This window comes from Nicotiana tabacum, chromosome 12 (genome assembly GCF_000715075.1).
Source record: "Nicotiana tabacum cultivar K326 chromosome 12, ASM71507v2, whole genome shotgun sequence".
In the NCBI taxonomy this organism is placed as follows: Eukaryota; Viridiplantae; Streptophyta; class Magnoliopsida; order Solanales; family Solanaceae; genus Nicotiana; species Nicotiana tabacum.
The window spans coordinates 96,841,371-96,855,394 of record NC_134091.1 but is presented as its reverse complement, the minus strand read 5'-3'; the positions used below and the strand labels follow the sequence as shown (position 1 = coordinate 96,855,394).

The following is a 14,024-nucleotide window of genomic DNA, read 5'->3' as shown; positions in this document are numbered from 1 at the left end:
GTAAGAGTTGACTGGAGTTTGACCTTTATGTAAACGACTCCGAAATGGTGTTTTGATGATTCCAATAGCTAGACCCGTATTAGAATGGGTGTTCGGATTTTGTGACATTTGTCGGGTTTCGAGGTGCGATCCCCGGGTTGAACTTTTGGGTTGACCTTTTAGTTTTCATTAAAGATCGAAGCTTTATTATCCAGAATTATTTCCTATGATTTTTATTTATGATATTGAGTTATTTTGGCTAGATTTGAGCCGTCCGGAGGTTTGTTTCACACTAGAAGGTCATTTTAGAGTATTGATTTGGCTTCTTTGAAGTAAATACCTTGCCTAACTTTGCATGGGGGAACTACTCCTTAGGATTTGAGTTGTTTGTGTTATTTTTGTTATGATAAAGCTGTATACGCGAGGTGACGAGTGCGTACTCGGGCTTATATGTGAAAATTGACCGGTTTAGATTCTTAGGCTTCTTTCATATATTTGTTTGAAATTGTTAGCACATGTTATATCTTTTATTTATGGTGTTTACTCTCACATGATTTATTTGAAGTTGTTAGCACATGTCATATTCTTTACTTGGCAGGTTTACTCTTATATGCTTATTTGAAGTTGCTACCTCTTTTATCATTATGTGACTTCCTTTATTGTTGAGTTCTTCTTAATTGAAATTGTTGTTACATGATAGCCTTTTGGTGTCGGGTTACTCTCATGTATTTAGACGTAGTTTCTAGTCCATGCCATCTCTTTCATTGTTAAGCTTATGTCATACACTAGAAACAAAAGTTTGCCATTTCAGGGAAATACCTTCATTATCGAGTTTATCCTTAAGCAATTAATTGAAGTTGAAATTATTGAAAGTCATTAATCTATTTGAATTGAAGTTGTGTTTAAAGGGGGTGTTGTTCATTGTTGAATTACTTTCCCGTTCATTTTGTTGATATTGAGATTCTATACACATTATGTTTGAGCCGTGGGCTAATTATTTTGGAAATATTAATATTGTTAGTTCTTTTGGAAAGGGCCTATGGGCGCTTATGGTACGAGTTGATATGTTGTGTTGTTGTGATGTTAGCACATGTGAATTATTGTGTGGATTGGTTGTTGTTATGCGGAGCATAAGGGTGACACCTTGCTGTTGTTGATTATGCAAAGTGATACAGGTGACTATCGGAGTGATACGGGTGGCTAATGATATTGTCATGGCAGAGTAATACGGGTGGCTATCGGAGAGATAGGGGTGGCAATGTCAGGGATGATGTGTGATGGCCTAGGGGCATTATGTTGATGATATTCATGTGATAGTGTAATTCTCTTTGTGAATGGCATGCACCTTACATGATTTGTTGTGTTTCTTTCAATGAGCTACTCGATGTCTTTGATATTACTTGTTGACTTGGGATGTAATAGCACACTCGCACAAGCATACACGTAGCATGCCACTTATACTCGTTCAGGAGTACGAAACTTAATATTTATTGATCATGCCCATGTATTCTTGTATTATATGCTTTCATGTTGATATTGAGCATGTGACCATGCGGGGCGCATTGCGATATTGAGCATGTGACCATGCTGGGCGGATTGTGATAGTGAGCATGTGACCGCACCGGGCGGATTGATATATTGGCACGTGAGTTGTCCGTGCGGTTGTGATTAGAAATATGGGCATAAGGTGCCGTGAGCATATGATTTGTGGGTTGAGACTCGTGACTTGTGATTATGAGATGAGGTATCTCGGAGTAATTTCATTGCAAAACATGTGTTAGAACAGCTTGATTAATTGGTTGTTATTTATCTTCCTTATTTGGTTTCAATGGTACTTTCACATTGTTCTTATTACTTTACTGTTTATATCACATGTTGATTATTGTTGCCACTTACTGATTTCTGCTTTCATTATTAGCTTTATACTTCTTTATGGAACAAGTTATTTTGACTAGTAGGTGTCTTGACTTGTACCTCGTCACTACTCCACCGAGGTTAGTCTTGATACTTACTGGGTATCGACCGTGGTGTACTCATAGTACACTTCTGTACATTTTTGTGCAGATCCAGGTATTGGAGATATCGGACCCAGGCATAGTTATCTTATTGATCGCGAGAATTCAAGGTAGAGCTTCTTGGTCATCACAGTCCGTTGGATTCCTTTCCTTACATTGTACTGTCAGCTTGTTATTTGAACATTATTGTATTTTGATCTTTGAGATCTTTCCATTTATTCAGTTAGAGTTCGTGACTTTGTATAACCTAGTCTTGGGAGGTTGTTATGATTATTGTCGCATAGGCTCGTTTCGCTTTTGTTTCGGTAATCATATTAAACTCTGTTTTAAATTATCATTGTCAAACTGGCTTAATTATTGAAAGTAATCGGCTTACCTAGTCTTAGAGACTAGGTTCCATCACGACGCCTATGGTGGGATATTGGGTCGTGACAGTTTATTTTGCTCGCGAGGTTCTTTTGATGCCTTGCTCGCCTATTCAACCCAACCTAATACTATACGTCTATAAAATCAAGTTAATTATAATGCATGTATGTCTCTTGCGATTGTAGTCAAGTAAGGTAGTTAGAATATGTCTATCCGAATCACAAATCTATTCTCCGATGCCTGGATTCAAGAACTTACTCTATTTAATCTTATATGCAATCTTTAGTTCCCAATTTTGAGTGCAACTAAAGATTTGCAGATAGTATTCTACTGTTAGCTGCAGTAAAATAATTAAGCACAGGATTGAATAAACAAATCAATATGATTAAATCAAGTAATCTCAACAACCGCCCAACATCAATATTCAAGAACAACCCATAACCCCATAAACAAGAGGGGTTTTAGCCACTCATGATCATATAAACAATCAAAATATTGTTGTGAATCATAAGAACTACAAATACTACATTAAGGATAAGATGAGATGATTTCGTGCTCCGTTTGTGTTCCTTAGACCTCCTTTCCTTCAAAAAAATGTCCAACCCCCTCTTAGACACGTTTACGGGGTATTTATAGGTTAGGGCAGAAGTCTCCAAGTTCAAAATCAATAGGGAAACAATCTTCTCTCTGACAGGACACCCACATAAGGCCTGGTGTGGGGTGAGGCTGGACTCCTCGCGAGGCCAAGTGAGAGGCGAGGTCCTACACCTCGCGAGGCCAGGTCAAACGCGAGCTTGAACTCGCCCTAGGCCAAGTGGGGAGCAGTTCAGGGCCTGGTCTCCTCCGTGTCTTGCGCTGATTTTCCTTTCGCGCTCTTTTATTGTATTTTCAACATCATTATGTGAAATTTTCTTTCGACTTTGTGTTCAAATGGTCCTACACATAAAATCAACCCAATTAAGCTTAAACGTTGCACAATTTATCATTAAAATACCAAAATATAAGGTAAATAATGTAATAAAAATATAGCATGATTGTTCCATCTCCGGAATAATAGAATGTAGAACAAAATTGATGAATTTACATTCAGCTTTCCTTAGAGAAAAATATGAGGAACTTCTAATAAATATATATATTTGAAAAGCAAAAGACCAAACAATTAAAGAGCTGTAACTGAAATAGTAGTACTTCAAGTCTAACTTAGTTCGGTGAATGAGGGATTTTGTGAAAAAGAAAGGAAAGTTTTCGTGCAAGATTAGGATCTGAAGGCACTATTTTGTTTTTTATTTTATTTTTTCAAAAGTCCACCGTTGGTGGATTGTGAGGTTTAGGCTTGACCCCGACATGTAGATTATCAAAAAATATTAGTACATGGAGGAGGACATATACCATAACCTCCAAACTACACTGAAGAGTGATATTAATCACACTTATGATCATCTGAAAGTTCCTGGGAGATTATCTTCATTAAATTGTGATTGCAATAAGCTTCACAAAGGATGCTATTATACATACAGTTACCACCACTATACATTTGTCAGAACTATCTATTGTTAGCATCATTAAAAATAAAAATGGTTCTTCCTTGGTTTTATTTTGAAATTTGGAATGCCCTCTTTATCCAATCTTACTATTGACTTCACTATTTCCGGTAAAAATCAACTTCCATCAAAAGTAAATTGATCTTTTATGCATTTCCCATAATTAACGAGGTGATCAGCAGCCATATGCCTTCTCTGTAAATATGGACAAACTCAAAGTTAGCAGTACTAGAGAGCTGGATAATCTGATCAATAATATTCTAGATCTGCCAAGGTGATTTCATTTTGTTGTTAATCACGTCGATAATCAATTGGGAGTCAGATTCCACAACCACATAGAGAAAACCTCTGCTACTGCACAACCATACCATATAACAAGGCTTTTGCCTCAACCAAGTTGTTACTCTCATGGCCATAATATTCAGCATAAGCCAGAACACAAACTCCACCCCCTCCTTTAGAACTTCCCTGATTGCCTTTACAACAACCATCAATATTCAACTTCAACCATCCAATATCAGGCTTCTTCCATATAACAATTTATGATTGATTGCTTTGCATTTTCAACTGCATAACAAAGCTCATTCCAAGCTAGAGGTAATTCCAGTCTAGGGAATTTGATATTTAGTAATATTCTCATGACCTTACAAACCTGTTGTATGATTATTCTACCAGACATACGAATATTCTCATATCTTGCTGCACACCTACTCTTCCAAATTTTCCAACATATAATTTATTGAAAGGCACTGAAATACCACAGCATGGACACCATTTTTAGCCTTAGTTAACCACCAAAACATAAGAGTCTGCGTAATGTTACCATGTCTAATAACAATAGCACAGCTTTGAACAAAAAAAGACCATACATGTACCGCAATTCGGCTTTGACAAAAGAAGTGCAAAATAGTCTCATCCTGAAGGTTAGAGCAACAAGAACACCAGGAAGGCATCATTATATTAAATTTTTGAATAGCTTCATTAACTGGTAGATATCGATATTTTGTGAACTATATATCTATATGTTGTTCTATTTATGTAACGTTTGCACCATTTTTGATAATTATTCTAATTAAACTGAAAAAAATCAATGACATAATAATTAAGGACTAACTGAACAGGTGATAAATGAACGAAAAAATAAAAACAAGAGTTCCAATTTGCTATTTAAGTAACTGTTCAGTATCTTGAGTTTGCTGTTTAGTGATCTTAAATCAGAAGTAAAACAGTTGCACATTATTAATCAGAAACACAAGAAAATCACGAATTTAGATATTGTCATTTCATTTTTCCACCAATTATACTCTTTCTATTATTTCTTTCATTGGCGTTTGGACCAATAATTGGTTGAAATTGAAAGAAATAGTATTTTAAGTTGAGTTGAAAAGAATATTTGGAAGTTGAGCGTGTTTGACCAAATTTTTAAAACGCTTATTTTGAAAAATATTTTGGTCAAAAATATCTTTTCAAAGAAGTAGTTTTGAAGATAAGTTAAACCAATTCATTTGAAAGGTACTTTTTAAGTATTTCATAAACGGTTAAGTGACAAAGGAACTTGGACAAATGTCTAGCATGATTAGAAGCCACTCCCATTCCTATAAATAGGCTAGTCATGACACCATCAAGAAAATATCAAAAACATTTAATAATATCTCTCCGTGAAATTTCGCTACTATTCTCTTATTTCACTAACTATTCTGTTATTTTATAACGTGTTATCAGCAAAGCAAAGAGCCTCTAATTTTCAGTCCTAACATCAAATTTAGTTCAGTTTCATTCTCTCATCAGGTATATTATCATTGTCTCTTAGGCAGTGCAAAATAGTATTAACTGCCACGGTGCTACAGGAAGGTTTTTCTTCAACATCTTAGTGTAATATTATTCTGAAACGTAATTCTGATTTCTTGCCACTTATATTGTTTAAGTTACACTGACGCCCCTATACATGAAGACGGCTAATGGCTATGATTAAAAAAAGATGGTTAAGTGCCAAATCAGGAGGTAATGGTTAAATTCTTCTGTTGCTTTCCTATCACCTTAATATGATTGGGTTGTGAAGACCTTTTTTAAACTTCTTGGTCTTTTGTTGTACATAATCACTACTGTCTTTTGTTAAATTCTTCTGTTACCGTTTCGAAGAAAAAGTGAAATTGTGCATCACTGTTGGCTACTAGAGTTCTAAGGTTCATTTCAGAAATTATATGGGCCAATTAATACCTCTTGTAGTAAAGCTCTCCTTCCTATATTCAATCTGATAAAGCATTTACATACTCTTGGGGTGAGCCGTGAGGAGACAATCTACTGCAATAGTCTATAGATTATCGTCTTCACTGTAATCTTCGTCGTAATCAGAGGCCGATTCATCATTTCTGGGCTCCAGTAGAGTATTCATGTCAAAGGACGATTCACCTGCTTCCATTTCTTCCATGTCAATAAAGTCATAACTCATCCGCTGATTAAATTTCTCATCGGTACAATTAAGAAGCCATGCAAGGGAACACTTTAAGCCCTTTTCTGCAATCCTTTTATGTCTTGGTTTTATTGTGGACTCCAGACCATAAGTGAAGAAAGCTGGGAAAGCCACCAAATCTTCTAACGGTCTTGCCATTGTGGTTTTGAAATACTCAAAACTCTGCTTCATAATGTCTAGATTTAGAGCAAGCACCTGAGGACATCCCACAACCATTTCTCGCACTTGTTCAGAGGAAAATCCACATCCCTTGAGGAAATCAACATGCTTCACTACAGGTGCTTTACTGAGGCTGATGATCTGCGGCATCTTTTCCACAACTCTGCCAAAATCTTCAGGACTTGATTCGATTACTGAATTGAGAAATCCTTGTTGACTTGGAAGTCTTGCCTCCAGGTCCATTCCTAACATCTCTGGGTATTGTGCAATTACTGAAGGAAGTGCAGTTTCCCGCACGTTAAACTGTAAAAGAGATGTTATATTTGGTTTCACCCTTTCTTTCAGTCCAAATCCAAGAATGTGCGGATGCTTTTCGATCAATCTGGCCACAGCTAGCCGCGGAATTCCCAAGATTTCCAGATATTCTACGAATGGTTTAATTACCCGACCTACCCGCATCCCTAATATCTCAGGATATCTAGTCAGAACCCCACCAATTTCTCTTCTTGCCACCCCAATTCCTACCAAATAAGCAACTGAAGTACTCATTGTGCCCTCAAGCTTGAATCCCAGTACTTCAGGATACTTCTCCACTACTCGAGGGATATCATTTGGTTTAATATCCATGCCTTGAAGATATTTCACAACCGGAGCAAGGTCTACCACCACACTTGCATGGAGAACTTGTGGGTAACGCCGCAAAAAGTCTGTCAAAGTGGATTTTCTAACACCCAAGTTGCCCAGATAATCAAGCACAGGGATCATGTTTTTCTTCACACTGCATCCTAGAATAAGAGGATAGTTGTTAATATCTTCAATTGTGAGTCCCAATTTGTGAAGAAAGTTCACCCGTTCTCTCATGACCTCCACAGTTACAGGAAGCTCTAATCCATCGAGCTCGTCAGGTACAATGCCGATGCCCCTCAAGAATTCATAAACACGTTCACGGATGGCTGCCTTCTCATTCCTCATCTCTAATAAACTAGGATGAGTGTAGAAAGATGATCTCTTTTCTTTCCTACTGCCACTGTAAGTGTCCGTCATAACTGAAGATGAATCCAAAGAGCTTGATGAAAGAGCAGCTCTCATAGCAAAGCAACAGGGTAATCTCATTATCAGGTCCTTTTTCTTCTCATTGAAACTCGAAATACTTGGAGCTGAAGCAGATATTAACCGGGGTCGATGGAAAGTGTTGGAGGGCAAGTCGTGATTTATGAGCAAAAAACTGGGATTAATGATGCGATTATGACTAATGATCTTCATATTCTTAAGATACCTGCACCAGACAAAGATGTAATTGTCAAAATAAAGCCTTCAGACTCACAATGTCATCAGGAAATAAGTTGAACAATTAATATCATTCTTTCTCTCCTGTTTTTAGTACATAATGAGTTAAGGATGATGTGGAAAGTAAGTCCTTTCAAGTATAGTAATGTTGCACAAAAAAAAAAGAGTAAGGCTTGGGAAAGTTGATTAGTAAGTGGGCAACATTAAACCATTGGATTTAAAACATGAAGTAGCAATGGCAGAAGTAGGCAAGTGACCTTCCTTCTCAACCACAAAGCAGAACCAAGTAGTAATAATTTTAAGCTTTAATTGATTCAGTTATAAGAGAAGAATCTAAAATTGGAACGATACCAAGAAGATTGGCATGGCCCCTCGCAAGGATGACATGCAGAAATCAAGAAATGGTTCAAAAAAGTAATAAAAGAAGAGTCTAATGTGTAGAAAACTTGTTTACTAGACTGAGAAAGTATGATAACTTCTCTCATGCTTAAAGGGCACAAGGACACGTTACCACAGCAGTACTGTTAGTCTCTGGATGTAAAGTTATAAACCTTCCAATTGAGATTGATTGATAGGTAATGGGATAGCAATAACCATTCTCCTTTATGTTCAACAACCCAAGCACCCATGAGAAACTACTCCTAGTGTTTTCTTTTTCCTGTATTCAGTACACCAATCCCACCCTTATCCCACTCCCCAAATTGACTCTTTTATGAAACTTTTTTTTTTTAAATGATTAACACTTCCATAAGTTTTTTATGAAAGATGTTACAGATCATTAAACAGCTCTACAGGGAGTAGACCTTAAGAAAGTAAAATATTTGGGCAAAGGTCCGCACTGTACACATGTTAGTTTGGGAATTACAAACAGAGATGAAAATTTTAGAAAGATTTTTTTATAAGGATCATTAATCTTTTGAAGGGAAGCCTTGGAGCAACGGTCAAGTTGTCTTTGTGTGACCTATAGGTCACGGGTTCGAGCCATGAAATTAGAGCTTGCATTAGGGTAGGCTACCTACATCACACCCCTTTTGAGGTGCGGCCCTTCCCCGGACCCTGCCTGAATGCGGGATGATTTTTGCACCGGGCTGCCCTTTTCTTCGATCATTAATCTTTTGAAATTCTTAAAAAGACAAGGACATAAACTATAAAACAAAAGAGACTTGTAAAGTTCGCCGAGTTACTCTTTTAACATTCCCAATTTGGACATTGTTGAAAGAGTGCCATGTCTAGTTTTCTTCCAGGGAACTCTGCTTCTCAAATCAAATAGGCATAGCCATACACAATCTGCTACACCACCTAACTGGGTTACTTATTTTCAGTAAGAAGAAGGGTGCCCAGATATTTCCCCCTAACTACACATACCAAGTGAATCACCAAGCCTTCCCAATAGCAGATGTATCATTTGTACCTTCTAAGCTGCTTAATTGACGACAAAACAATCAAAATAGTCACTTCTTTCAAGAACTGAACACATCGCACTAGTTATGAACAGGTAGCATCTATCAGTGAACCCTATAAAAAGATTAACTTGACGCCAGCATAGCCAGGTCAACCATTACCTAATTGAAACACTAAATAGGGACTCTACAAATGTTTCATACTTAGCTACATTTCCAGGTAAAGAATTACCCAAAGAAGAGAATGTCTCCAGTAGACATTTCTTATCGCTCCTAGGGCTTTATAGATCATGGTAAAGAAACTACAAAGGGAGATAATGTTACTCTTTTTGGAAAATTATAATTCTTGTCAGTTGTCAGTAGCCATCTATATAATCGCAATGAGATCTTACTCTTAAGCACTAAAAGGATCTACTCTACAGTTCATTATCTTCGTTCACTGAGTTGCTGACAAGGTTTAACTACAATGAGTCTACACTTTAAAAATAGCTTCTCCAGACTCCAATTAACTGTATCTTACAGTATAGGAAATGAAAGCTAAGAGGGACGAAACAATTACTACTCTAAAGGAAACATACACCAAAATCAAATGGGGTATCTGAATAAACTTACCAGAAAAGAAAAATAAAAGGAATAAAGCCGACGGATTTTTCCTCCAGGTGAAGAACTAGAAGGGCGCAAGTCAGGTGTGTAAAAAGAGAAAACAGAGAAGATAATGGTATAGAATGAGCACAAACAAAAGCAAAGGAATGAGTTTGGGCTTTTTCTTGCTGGGCATGTGTGGGCTACAAGAGTGGATATTAGGTCTGGTTATCATAGGCCGTAAATCGTGGGCATTGCTTGGGAACTTTACATAACTACGCAATTTTAAGGGTAATTTGCACAAAAAGGATTTTTTTTGCGCTGCAAGCCTGCAACTTATATATTATCCATACTTGTGCGAAAATTGGCCTTAACAAGTATAATAAAAGGAATTCTGAATTAGAATACCCTAAGTTGAGCGTGAATGTGAAATACACAAATTGGTAGGACTTTATACTATACTTAACCTAGCTATTCTATTGGATAGCTCACAAAATTACCGGATTGGTATGACTTTCTTGTTCAATTGTTCACCAAATTCTACTAGACTAACATCACTTTTTGTTATCTTCATTTGATCTTTCATATAAATTATTCACAAATTAATTTGCATGATTTGTTTGTGTCATTCCATAAGGAATTTTGTTAATTTTACAATTAAATTTCGATCAAACCACCCCAAATCTACTCCAAATAATCTTAAATTTGAAAGAAAGTCTCCAAATACCACCACAAAACAATCATCAATCACCATTTTAGTCAAACAACGCTAAATCAAGAAGACCTATTTTGTCCTCTTTAACACTTTGTGAAGATTAACGATGGAGTTTTAGAAATTTTTAAGGCAAATCATAAAATCCGTGTTTGAACTAAAAATTTAAGTACAAAATAATCAATATTTCAATACTTTTAATTATCAACCGTCAACTTTGAAATTTCATCTCTAAATAAGAATTTCAAGTTGTTTTCAAAATTGAAGAACTATGATATTCATGGTCAAGAAGAAGGCATGGATAAAAAGCGCAAGAGTGGAAAGACAAAAGGTTATTAAAACACATGAACAAAAACAGGAACACTCCGTGTTATGATTTTAAAAGACTCGTTACAAAATTTTAGCATTAATATTCTCTCATTTACATTCCATCGCATATCCCAATCAATAAAAGGAATCTCAGCTGGTACCACACCAATCCTTTCCTTTTTTCTAGCTAAAAGAATATTCTCCTCCTAGGTTTTCTTCCTACTAAATTAGCTATAACGGTAAAAAAAAAAAAAAGCCCCTTAATCAATTTTTCTTTTATTTTTCATATTCCTAATGGCTATTCTTTCATTTCTTCCTCTTTATAAGTTCCTCCATTGAAGCGTAACAATTGTTCTTTCTTTTTGTATGATTCTAGATTTTCTTCTTTAATTGTTAAAGTCCTTAGTCATATTCTTGGTTTCCTTCCTAGTTTTCTCCAAGATATTGAAGATGAACCCACTTTGTAAATGTGGGTATCCGTCACATTTGAAAATTTCATGCTCAAATGACAATCCTGGAAGAAGATTTTTTGGTTGTAAAACATATAAGGTATGATAAAGTAATGTGTAGAAGATTTAAATTGATTATAATTTATGTTGGGTTTGTTCTAGGTTTTTTCATAAAAACAAATTGATAGTTGTGCTTTTTGTACAGGTTAAAGATCGTAAGGCTTGTAATTGTTTTGAGTAGTACGAACCGAAATTTCCAAAACAAGCTAATGTTGTCATTTTGGGTTTGTTGAAAAAGAGAAATAAAAAAGAGCAAGAGCTGAAGTGGAGAAGAAATAGAAGATTTCTATGTAAATACAAGTGAAATTGGGAGCGACATTTGAGAGATTTTTTGATAGAGTTCTGCTGGACATAGAGAGAGAAATGTTTAGAGAAAAATGAAATATTTATGTTTTACTTCTAACGTTTTGCCTTTTACCTTTTCTTCATTTTTTTCTTTAGTAATTAGTATAAAAATTTAATATCATTTTATTTTGCCTATGTGGAGTACAAATCAGATAAATTGTCCAAATGTATCTGTATGGGAAAAAATCTACCCAAGAATATTTAGGGTAATATAACATTAAGGGAAGAGTCAGCCGAGGTCGGCCAGGGAGCAGCAAGATTCGTGGTCGAGACGTCAATAATGACCGAGGTCGAGCACCACTGACAGAGCAGTAACGGCTAATTTTTGAAATAGGATATTAAAGAGAATATTCTAGTGAATATCACTTGTACCATTAGGGTTTTGTTAGAGATATGTCTCAAATAAATAAGAAAAAAGAAGGAAAAAAGGCAGGTAATATTCACTTGATAAGAACACTTTTCAGAAGAAGATTCCTTATCTTGTAAAGATATAAAGATTACCTTTTTATCAAGATTCTTGCCCATATTATTCCACACTTTTCCACCAGATCCGAGAATAGTTCAAACAAACCTTGGATTTATATGTCATTCATCATTGTCAGGAGGAACATTCGTCCAATCCATCCTTTATTGGGTAAATCATTCCTCTTATTTACTTAAATGCCATTTATTGTTATTATTGCTAGTTACACCTCCATTATTGCTCATTCTTTATGAACATTTTGTGCCTATCATTGTCAACATTTCACTGGATTTGTCCCATCTCACGCACGTTTTTAAGATTCGCATATAGAGTTATTATCTTTAACTAGGTTTAACCCATTATTACGTATATTTAATAGTTTAGCCGAAAGTTACACTTTTTGGTCAAATAATTTGGCGTTGTATGTGGGGATTATCTAGTTAACTCTTTTAGTTTCTTCTAGATCTACAACTGACACATGTTACTAACGTTAAAAAAAACAAGAACAAGAATATTTTTCCCCTCTGCATACATAGATCTAATATGGCAGGTAACAGAGAAGAAAGAATGAGAATAATAAGTGACCTCTCAAACAACCTTATGAACATTATCTATGAGAGCTCTGAAGCAGTGGACGAGGACACAACACTCAATGCCTCCCCCAAGCGAGGTGGGTCACCCTCTCCCCATTGCAACATCACAAAATCTCTTGGTAAGACAGCCTCCACATCCGCGGTGGAGGAGGCGCCGCCAGCAATAAAGAATCTCCTTGAGGCCTGGCTAACTGATACGCTGACTAGTGTCCTCCATAAGCCCGTTTGGGTATACGGCTACAGAAAACGCAAGAACCTGTGTTGTACCACCAGTGGACGGGCAACATGATCAACCTCATCCTCCTCCTCCTCATCCTCCTCCTCCTCATGATCAGTGGACGGGCACCATAACGACAAGTATTACTCATAATGTTGTTAGCAATACAGGTGACGACGCTCTCACCTCCATTCTGAAAAGGATGGAGGAAATGGATAATGAGAACAAGGTACTTCAAGACCAAATGAGAGAACACCAAGAAAGGGTCGATAAAATATCGAGCGCTCTTAAGCTCTTGCCGAAAAAAGATGTCGGTCGATTCGTCGAGCAGCTGTACAATGACAGTACTTCCCCGCATGCCATACCAAAGACCTTTAAAATGCCGCCATATCTGAAAATATACGATGGTACAACCGACCCCGAAGATCACGTGACTCACTACGTCACCGCCATGAAAGGCAATGACCTCACCAAGGAACAAGTGTCCTCCATTATACTAAAAAAACTCGGCGAGACCCTCACAAGAGACGCGTTGACCGGGTATTCACAACTGCATGCACGTTCCATTGAACCTTCAAGGAAATGATCGATAAGTTCGTAACGGCCCATGTCGGGGCCAAGAAGGTTGCTATTAAACAGTCTCTGGGAGAAGGGATGAGGGACTTCCTCGCCCGTTTTAACCGAGTAAGAATGACCTTGCCAAACGTATCGGAAGGAATAGCGGGGCAGCTTTTCAAAATGAGCTGAGCAGAAATGGTTCAAGGGCGACAAGAAAGTTATTAAGTCGGCTTATGAAGTATCCTCCAATGACTTGAGACGAAATACATAACGCATATTGCGCCGAAGTTCGAGCAGACGAGGACTATCTTAATGAGCCGACCTATCTACTGACCTCGGAGCAAGCATAATCCAGGAAAGATAGAAGAAATGATGTTACAAGAGATCCCGCGACCTCACGACCAAACCGGGAACGACATCTCCCATATGTTAGAACCACCGTTGCGTCCTCATCCCGCCATGAAGAAGGCCCACCCCGATCAAGAACAGGGACTCATCAGAACGAGAGAGGTATGCCCA

The 14,024-nt window shown here is 37.0% G+C and overlaps 1 protein-coding gene, 1 long non-coding RNA gene and 1 other non-coding gene across 3 annotated transcripts; 2 read left to right on the top strand and 1 right to left on the bottom strand.

Annotated features, from left to right (window-relative positions):
• Positions 1-6,008: 6,008 nt before the first annotated feature.
• On the bottom strand, positions 6,009-10,034 carry LOC107811043 (transcription termination factor MTERF4, chloroplastic-like). The gene is made up of 2 exons (XM_016635895.2): positions 9,830-10,034; positions 6,009-7,806 (listed from the first exon to the last, which is right to left on the bottom strand). Exon 2 carries the CDS (start codon positions 7,791-7,793, stop codon positions 6,213-6,215), a length of 1,581 nt encoding a protein of 526 aa, XP_016491381.1. The 5' UTR covers positions 7,794-7,806; positions 9,830-10,034; the 3' UTR covers positions 6,009-6,212.
• Positions 8,130-8,233, top strand: LOC142167623 (U6 spliceosomal RNA). The gene has a single exon (XR_012697716.1). It is a non-coding gene; the product is annotated as a U6 spliceosomal RNA (small nuclear RNA).
• A 1,143-nt stretch (positions 10,035-11,177) lies between the features above and the next one.
• Positions 11,178-12,202, top strand: LOC142167437 (uncharacterized). Its single transcript, XR_012697577.1, has 2 exons — positions 11,178-11,369; positions 11,475-12,202. It is a non-coding gene; the product is annotated as an uncharacterized LOC142167437 (long non-coding RNA).
• Positions 12,203-14,024: the final 1,822 nt, after the last annotated feature.